This window comes from Sinocyclocheilus rhinocerous, unplaced genomic scaffold (assembly GCF_001515625.1).
Source record: "Sinocyclocheilus rhinocerous isolate Xijiao unplaced genomic scaffold, SAMN03320098_v1.1 scaffold142, whole genome shotgun sequence".
Taxonomy (NCBI): domain Eukaryota; kingdom Metazoa; phylum Chordata; class Actinopteri; order Cypriniformes; family Cyprinidae; genus Sinocyclocheilus; species Sinocyclocheilus rhinocerous.
This window is the reverse complement of record NW_015644380.1, coordinates 1,271,723-1,281,956: the sequence shown is the minus strand read 5'-3', so window position 1 is coordinate 1,281,956 and position 10,234 is coordinate 1,271,723. Positions and strand designations below refer to the sequence as shown.

General features: G+C 34.9%; 1 protein-coding gene across 1 annotated transcript in view; it reads left to right on the top strand.

Moving 5' to 3' along the window:
- The window catches only part of LOC107758305 (mitogen-activated protein kinase kinase kinase 3-like), an 83,105-nt gene that overhangs the window by 19,215 nt on the left and 53,656 nt on the right, over nucleotides 1–10,234 (top strand). Inside the window, exon 2 of the mRNA XM_016576020.1 lies at nucleotides 9,639–9,722. Within this exon, the coding sequence (XP_016431506.1) occupies nucleotides 9,704–9,722 (19 nt within the window). The 5' untranslated portion in view covers nucleotides 9,639–9,703. The remainder of the gene's footprint in view (nucleotides 1–9,638; nucleotides 9,723–10,234) is intronic.

Genomic DNA, 10,234 nt, shown 5'->3' with positions numbered 1-10,234 from the left:
GGGTGGGGTTTATCTGGGTTTGTGATGTCACGAACCCGGGAAGTAGCTCGTTGTAGTCCCTACCAACCGTTTTTGTAGGCATTAAACTGCCAGAATTTTAAAAGGCGATATCTCCGTTTGCATTGAACTTTCAGCTTTGTAACTTTGCAGATATTGTTTATGCTCAAACAGCAACATTAGACACTAACTAATGTTAAAAAAAGTGAAATCGCCATGAACCACCCCTTTAATAGATCACCAACGTGATTCTATTCCTAAATTACAATGATTCGTCTGTTTCATTCTTCAACCTTTGACGTGTGCAATCAATGTTGTGATCACTTGTTGGTTCGTCCGTGCAGAGCACGATTACACCAGTGTGATTTGAACATTTAAATTTGCGTTCGCGCTGCCATTGACCTAAAGAGAGCAGCACAGTCTTTTCAGCCACACAGTATCATTATTTCTGTGTTACAAACATTCAAATCACAGAAGTACTGGGATAAAAGTTTATAGTTCAGATATAAACTGTGTGTACGATGTGTATGGTAGCGATTAAAATAGAATAAATCACCTTTTGAAAATAATTTGACGCTTCAAATGAAGATTATCAATTACATTGTTACGCCAGTAGGTGGCGAAAAGGGGCTGTTAAAATGTATTTGTCTTTGAATCACAAGAGATTCGTTCAAGAACTCGGATTCATCCAGTAATGAAACAAGTACATCTTAAGTGAGTAATTTACATGTTCATAAATTACATGGGATTTTGTTTAGTTGTCTAATGTTTTTTCTTCGGAATCATGAGAGAACCACAACTTCCATTGGGGAAAAAAAAGAAGAAAAAAAAACTAAATTTATCCAGAATAATGCAGTTCTACAGCCCTCTACGAACACCTTGGCAATTGAATCGCCATTGGCTAGTAAATTTTTTTGTTTACTCGCCAGACTGATAAATATATACATACACATATACATATATACACACACATACACATACACATACACACACACACACACATACATATACACACACACACACACATATACACACACACATATACATACACACATATACACACAAACATATACATACACACACATACACACACACACACATATACACACACACATATACATACACACATATACACACAAACATATACATACACACACATACACACACATACACATACACACACACACACACACATATACACATACACACACATATACACACACACACATACACACACACACACATACATATACACACAGAATATAATAAGCAGAATCGGAATCGGAATCGATAAAATTAAAAGGATATACCCAACCCTAATTATGAGTCAACATCATTTCATTCTGTTGTCCACATGGTTTCCTCTCAAACCTTTTTTTGATCATTTACATTTTTCATTCAGTTGCATGCAGGTACATTACATCATTCTGTGGCAAGAAACGTTGAGGTCATGTCTTTTATTTCCTAGTTTAATGCAGAACTGTATGCTCGACATTGGGAAGCTCAGGGGCCACAAAGCAGGATCTCTTTAGCTACACTCTTAATTTTCTTATAAGTCATATGGTACACTACTATTGAAAGTCTGGACCATACCAGTGAGCTAATTTAGGCATTATAATGTACAATATTGAAAATGCATACTCATTTTGAGGCTTGCTAAAAAAAATCACATTGAACAGTGATATTAAACATTATGTTTTATGATGGCAAAGCTCATCTAAAATACTTTTATTCAACAAGGATAAATTAATTTGAAAATTGAAAGTAAAGATATTTAGAATGTAAAATTGAAAAATCTATTTCAAATTAATGCTGTTCTTTTGAACTTTCAATTCATCAAAGAATCCTGATTTTTTTTTAATGATGTTTTCACAAAAATATTAAGCAGCATAGCGGTTTTCAACAATGATAATATTAAAATGTTTCTTGAGCATCAAATCAGCATATTAGAATGATTTCGGATCACGTGACACTGAAGACTGGAATAATGGCTGCTGAAAATTCAGCTTTTTTATCACAGGAATAAACATTAAAATAGAAAACGGTTATTTTAAATGGTAATAATATTTCACAATATTACAATTTTTACTGTATTTTTGACCAAATATTAACACTGTAAGAAGATATGTTTGTGATATTGCTGTTGACAACGTCACATGGGCCACAAAATAGCTAGTATTGAGTTTCGCTGCAATTGACCGTGCCATTCTTAAACCTTTTACAAATAGATGCAGTTTCACATTAGTTCTGCTCGTGTGTTCAATTACAATCAATGAGCTTTTCTCAAGCCATTAGGAGCTGCAGCTGGTGAGCTGTCCTCAAAATTCATGGAAAAGCAGGAAATACCCTACAATCTGGCTCACCTTGGCTTGACTTTATTTGGAGGAGTGATGTAATATGTTGAAGAGAACGTACCATGAAAGCCGACTTCATTCCTGCCAAATGTCCACCCTTGAAGATAGCGGTGAATGTCAGACAACCTGAATCTGTTACAGTAATGAAAGTGTCACTAAACTGAACTAATTTAACTACATTTAACTAAATGCTGTTTCCCATTTGCTCTTTCATTGAGTTCACACATGCTGTGGCTTTAAAAAAAAAAAAACTTGAAATCATTGTTGAGTCAAGCCAAGCTACACAGGCTTCAGCAAACGGAGGTTTGACAGAACGTCAGACCGATCTAGAGAGTTGGCGTCAAGCGTGTGTGGCATGAATGGCAGGTTGTGCGGTGGGTGCATGGGTAAGCGGGCCGCTCTCGTACTGCATGGAGTGAGCGAGCAGATGGGCTGGAGAGCTGGCGGTTGGTGCCAGACGCAGCGAGGGCAGAGGGGTTTAGCGAGATGCTCGCCGCCATGTTGGAAGGCCACCTGCTTTTTGGCAGCACGCCAGTCCCTCAGTGCTTAAATGTGTTTATAGCAGCCGCAAGGTCAGTGTGTTCGCGTGTGTTCCTTTTTAAATGGATTTTGAGGTGCCAAATTGGAGACGTGACAGTACTTATCCCTCGAATCTAAAGAGATTCCCACGATGCAATGCTCCTACATTGAAACAAAGACATAGTTGATGCTTTCAGATGCTGGCACAGTGATTGATAACTTAATTATCTTAATTAATAAAGACATTTATGCATTTGATTGCCAAGCAGGAGTTGTTAAAGTCAATATAAAATGAAAACTTTTATTTGTTTTTATACACATTCTTGGAGTGTATGTGATTCATTGAATTTTTTAATATTATATTGAAATGTAATAGTTTAACATATTTTATGAGTATTAGAATCAGCCCAAATTAGATATTTTTTAAATGCTCATTTGAAGTTAATCTTTAAAAACAATAATAATTTAAAACGTGTTCTCGAATATCCTTTTTTTCATACTGTACATTATAATGCAAAATATAAATTTAAACATATAAATTATAATATAAATGTAAATATATAAATTTAAATATAAACATTCTTGGTTTGTTTATTATTCAATAGTATTTTTAAAAAATTGTTTCATTGAAATGTGATATTTATTTGAATTAGTCCATAATACAGATTTTAAAAAAGTATTTTTTCTGTATCATATTGGATATTTATTTGTGCATGCTCAAATAAATAGATCACCTAACATTCACTTAAAGTTAATCTTTAAAAACACTAATAAAAAAACACTTATAAAACACCAAGTGTTAAATGTAATCTTTGGCAAATCTATTTCATTCTAGAGATTCTGTAGAATTAATGTGCATCTCTAATATATTATAATTGGCAGCTATTTTCTTTTGTCTGCCTCTAAAAAAGTCTTATGCTTTTAGTATGTTTTTTCCCCCAGCATTTATATGACCATGAGGTGAAAAAAGAAGAGTTTGTAATCATCTCATTAACAAACATGCTGTTACTTTTTTCATTAGTGTTTTTTTTTGTGTGTGTGTTCTTCTACCAAATATCCTTCCTCAAATGGTCTCCGAGATCTTTGGGATCTTGTGTGTTTTGCGTGCTGTACACTCACTGTGTGCTGCTCTGCCCCGCTAGTGTGCACTAAGCATACGTCTTGGCTTGAGCTCTGGAAACTTACAGCAAACCCTTTTGTGTTTCTGTCAGGAGCCCAGGACATTTTTTTGTGCTGACTGTTTCTGCAGAAACTCAGGGACCATGCAAGCTTTAGAAACAAAGAGGGAAAAATAAAGAGCATTGAATGAGGCTTAGAGACTGAAAAAGACGCTTTAAGATATGCAGGGAGAGGAGGTGTGGCAGAGTTTAGATTCCCACTGAGCCAAACTCCAGTAGTAACTGGTAACTTGTGTTCTTTAAGGAATTTAAGGAATGTCTGTGAAGCGATTACCTCTTTTCTTTTTTGCACTATTAAAAGAGTCCTTTATCAGAGACTTTCTGTAATTAAACGTATAGGGCACAAAGTTAGTGTTTGCAACTTCAGCCGTTTGCAGTCTTTTTGCTTGTTTTGGATGCAAGATAGCATCTTCAGCGTCAGTTTTTCATTATTGAAATAAACATATGTGACAGTCAGATATGGACATTCGCAATTAAAAAAACAAAATCTTAGAAAACAAGATGTATTCAGTTCACAGAATGGCAGCTGTTTTCTGAAGTAAATGTGAGTGGATCTTAAGCAGAACTTGCCATCTTGAGGCTAGGGTGTTGTGAGTGTTTTTTCACATGTTTTATCATTAGCCAGGTGAAAATTGTACAATAATTTAGAAAAGCAGTAACATCTCTGCACCAAGCGGCATGTTTTCCTTTCATTGTTGCTTTTGGCTAAATGAACAAAATGAAGAATGATATTTAATGATCTTTAATGATATACACCATTATAACAATACATAGTAATAAATGGCGATATTTGCCTACATATGTTTCACTAAATGTTTGAAAAATGGCACTTCAGTGAATGTTTTTTGAGTAGTGAGGCAAATTAATCATTGAATCAATGAGTTTTGAATCAATTGAATCCATTAACGGACAGTTTTAGTAGAAATGAATCAAACATTAGACTGTTAATGTTTTATTGCTATTAAATTTAAAATCAGAGATGCTATTAAAATGTTTCTGTTGTGTGTGTATAGTTTCAAGTCTTTTGAAAGGGAGAGGCCATGAAAGTAGTGAGACTGACATGGTGTTAATTGACAAATAAAATGAAATTAAAATGATAAATGCTTAATTTGATATTGCCTGCGATATACAGTGCTGCTTAAACCTTTTAGAACCCATTAAATAGATTTCTGCATAAATATAACCCAAAAGATTATCAGATTTTCCCACAAGTCCTGAAAGTAGACAGAGAATCCAATCAAACAAAGGAGACAAAAATATATACTTTGCCATTTATTAATTGAGAAAAATGGTCCAGTGTTACATATATGTGAGCGACAGAAGTATGTGAATCATTGCTTTCAGTATGTGACCCCTTTTTACAGCAATAACTGCAGCTAAACGTTTCCTGTAACTGCTGATCAGTCCTGCACAACGGCTTGTGGGATTTTGAGCCCATTCCTCAGTACAGAACCACTTCAACTCTGTGATGTTGATAGGTTTCCTCCTCCTATTAACTACTTGCTTCATGTCCTTCCACAACATTTAAATTGGATTAAAGTCTGGACTTTGACCCAGTCATTCCAAAACATTAACTTTGTTCTTCTTTAACCGTTCTTTGGTAGAATGACTTGTGGGCTTGGGGTCGTTGTCTTGCTGCATGACCCATTTTCTCTTGAGATTCAGTTCTCGGACAGATGTCATGATGTTTTCCTTTAGAATTTGCTGATATAATTCAGAATTCATTGTTCCATCAATGATGGCAAGCCGTTCTGACCCAGATGCAGCAAAACAGGCCCAAACCATGATACTACCACCACCATGTTTCACAGATGGGATAAGATTCTTATGCTGGAATGCAGTGTTTTTCTTTCTCCAAATATAACGCTTCTCATTTAAACCAAATATGTCCATTTTGGTCTCATCCATCCATTAAACCTTTCTCCAATAGTCCTCTGGCTTGTCCACATGATTTTAGCAAACTGTAGACAGCTAGCAGTGTTCTTTATGGAGAGCAGTGACTTTCTCCTTGCAACTCTGCCATACACACCATGGTTGTTCAGTGTTCTCCTGATGATGGACTCATGAACAGTAACATTAGCCAATGTGAGAAAGTCTTTTAGTTGCTTAAAAGTTATCCTGGAGTCCTTTGCAACTTCGCGGACTATTACCTGTCTTGCTTTTAGAGTGATCTTTGTTGGTCGGCCACTTCTGGGGAGGGTAACAGTGGTCTTGAATTTCCTCCATTTGTACACAATCTGTCTGACTGTGGATTTGTGGAGTTCAAACTCTTTAGAGATGGTTTTGTAACCTTTTCCAGACTGATGAGCAACACCAACTCTTTTTCTGAGGTCCTCAGAGATCTCATTTGTTCGTGCCATGATACACTTCCACAACCATGATCAGACTTTGATAGATCCCTGTTCTTTAAATAAAACAGGGCACACACTGACACCTGATAGTCATCTCACTGATTAAAAACACCTCTGAACAGATGGACTCTAATCTCACCTTCAACTTAACAGCTAATCCTACACTGTAAAAAAAAATCCGTAACATTTACGGTAAAAAACCGGCAGCTGTGGTTGCCGGAATTTTACCGTAAAAAATATGGTAGCAACGTTTTAGGTTTTACAGTTTTAACTTAAATTTACAGTTAAATACCGTAATTTCATTAACTGATATAATGTTAATATACCAACCTTATTGAAGCACTGAAAGCTGTTTTGCACCTTTGTAATACACTGATAACCACCAAATGCAGGTGGTGATGAGAAAGTCACATGATGAACCAAAGCCCATCACAAGCAGCTTTTAAATAATAAAATATATAGAAGGTGCACAGTGTCATTCACACAAACACCAAACACCATCATGGTAACACACATGAAACTGAAATAATGCAATAAACATTCATTTAACAACATTAGGTCTAACACACAACCCTAATATACAAAACTGAAGAAGAAACAGTTATTTCAACAAAAAAAAACATCAAGTTTGAAATGTAACGCAGGGAATTCTGGGAATGTCAATTTACGGTTATTCACTGTAAATTATACAGTATTTTTCACTTCCAAAAATGGTATACTACCGTAAAATTAATGTCCAATACATGTAATGCCCAATACAGTTTTTCACCGTATATAGTAGGGGAATTTACCGTTAACCATTTAACAGGTTTTTACTGTAGCATTTTTACAGTCTTTTACCGTTAAATTCACGGTCATTTTTTACAGTGTAGAGATTCAAATTTTTTTGCCACTCACAGATATGTTATATTACATAATTTTCCTGAATAAATAAATGACATATATAGTATATATTTTCGTGTCATTTGTGTCATTTGGTTCTCTTTGTCAACTCTTTGATAAAGATGCAATGCAAGTAGTGGAATAGAAAAAAAATGCAAGAAGATGGGAGTTGAACTTCTTTTAACTTGAGCATCGCGTTTTTAGAATGCCGTTTCATGCATGAGACACTGCAAGAGACGCGAGCGCAACAGTCAAACGCACCCATATTTACATAGAAAAGAATTGAAAAGCAGTGCAATCATATGAAAATCTGAAAATAACTACTACTGTATGGATGATATTTCATGTTTGCATCATGATGACAGGCTGAAAGCTGCTGTTCATTCGTTTTTAAAGAACATTTATAGTTAATGATAGTCTACTGGTGTTATATCTTCAGTCATTTTGAATTTGAATTACCTCGACTTTTGAGAATTTTTTTTAAAGCATTTTCCTTGTATTATTTCTGAACATATAATATGTATTAGACAAGTTTGTACAAGATGAAGTTGTAGTTCATGCATCTTTTCTGCAAAGATATATAACAAGTGATTTGTTTAACATTTACATCATGTTGACAAGTTCACGTGTGGTGCACTTGGAATAAAAAAATTTTTATCTAGAGGGTTAATAAAGAAAAAGTTACTTGAATCATGTTGTAGTTACATTTTACCTACATCATGCCTGATGTTTTTTAACCGTATAGTACTGTATATGACACCCTAGACAGAAGCTTGTCATGTCAACCCCTTTTAACTTCAGCTGCTTTTGAAATCACATCCCATCAGCCACAGAAAGTGCTGTTTACGCAAGACTCATCTTTTCCAGCTAGTTAATTTGACATAATCACTACAAGAGCCATCAAGAGAGAACAGCCTCTCCACAGCACCGCCGCTATATTTGGCTCAGTTTTTTTACAGGCAGACACAGATTGCTCCAATTTGTATAGCTATTTTCCGTGCAAATGTTCGGAACCTTGTCGCTAGCACTCTTGTACTTTGACCCTGTTGAGTTAAGGGCTCTTTTGTGCTTTTCTGACGACCGTAATTGCTCTTCTTTTTGTGGTATCTCCGGGCGACTTGTCAATATTGTTGCATGAAGCTGACAATTATAAATGGAGAAAAAAAAAATTATCTCATTGTCTTGCCTTTCATGTGTCAGAATACGAAAAATTGTTCTCAGATTAGCCTGTGGCTGCTGGTGACAGATTCGCTGTCTGGCATTAAAAGCTCTCCGACTCATCTTTGAAGAGCTCCGTGGTCGCTACCTTTAGCATTCCCTCCACTTTTATCCTGCTCGATGTGGCTTAACAATGTCTCAAGGGCAAGAGGGCACTTTCTGTCTTCAAAGACACCACGAGTGTCTCTCTCATCTGAAGAATGACATGATATAAGACTGGGAGATGATGGCTGCGTTTGCTGTTGGCAGTCAGACACACTGTCTATAGCCAGTTATGATTTACTTACAGTGGGCCGTTATGAATAGAACTGCACTGTGACATAATGTGACAAATGTGTTATTTAAAGGGGCCATATCACAAACAATCAAATTTTCTTAGAATTTTTTCTGGGAAAAAAATTAATTGTGTGTGAAATTATCCCAAGATGATTTTTTTTAATTGAGGCAGGTGATTTGTACAGATATACTTGAGCCAGTGACTTTTAAAAATCTGGTTTAAAACCACAAACCAAAAGGAATAACATATTTTCCTTATAAATATGTCTACAAATCTTAATAATCATTTTCAAAATAAATTTTAAATACCTTTAAAATATTGTTTTCCTTTTCTTTTTGTAAGTATTACAAAATATTGATTTGTAAATGTAATTTGTAATATTTGCAGGTGTCCTCTCTATGATATGAACTTTGTATATATTGGAAAAATATGTTTTAATAAATAATAAGATATAATAAAATAATATAATAAAATATCAAATTAAAAATATAATATAATAAAATTATAATAGTTAGAATTCAAAATGATAATAATAATTTAAGATTGTTTTTTGAGGCTTTTCTCTTTATAATATCAGGGCAGGGAATTGTATTCTTAACATATTATAATGTATTCTTAATGTATTTTGAATACATTTCATCATCAAAAATCATCATTGTCATTGAACTTGAGTCATTTTCTGTAAATTTTGCAGTTGGGTGGAGACACACTGAACCATGAATGTTATGTAAATCCTCTGTGATGTTGAAGCATTGGCAGATGCTTGTAAGTTTTCGTTGTACCATTTTCGTCTGTTTGTTAGTATTTCAAGTTAATTATGTCTCTAATTTACTAATTGACTCTGTATATGTTGTGTTTGCAGAGTGGAGATTTTCCCTGATGAAAGGAGTCGAGCGCTCAGCTCGAGTTCACTAGGGTCACTTCCGGATGATGACAGTAAACATGGGTAAGCTGTCCTCTCTCTCTCTCTCTCCTGGTCTCACACACAGGCTTCTTCCCCCTCATAGCATACACACTTCCTGTAAACAGTTCCTCAGAGCACAGCGAAAAAGAAAAAAAAAGAGACACGACAACAGAAACATGTTTAAACACATTTCTAACTTGGCCCATCTTGGGATCATTTGTTTTTAAAGCTCTGTTGTGTTAAAATGCCTCAGCAGTTCTCACAGATGTTACACATCAATACATAAACATCAAAAGAATATTTCTACATAGATTGCCTGTTTATCTTTTTGAAATTTAGTGCATTGTACCTAGGGCTGTCACGATTATTAAATTTGGCTAACGATTAATTGTCTAAAAATAGTCACGGTTATTGTGATTAATTGTCTGTTTTAGGGCTTTGGCGATTATGCCGATTATCGCGATTAATTGTCTGTTTTTATGGCTTTCATTATATAATTGACTAATTTAAGGGTTCAGTAAATAATTATGATGTTATTTTTTAATCTTTTCGAA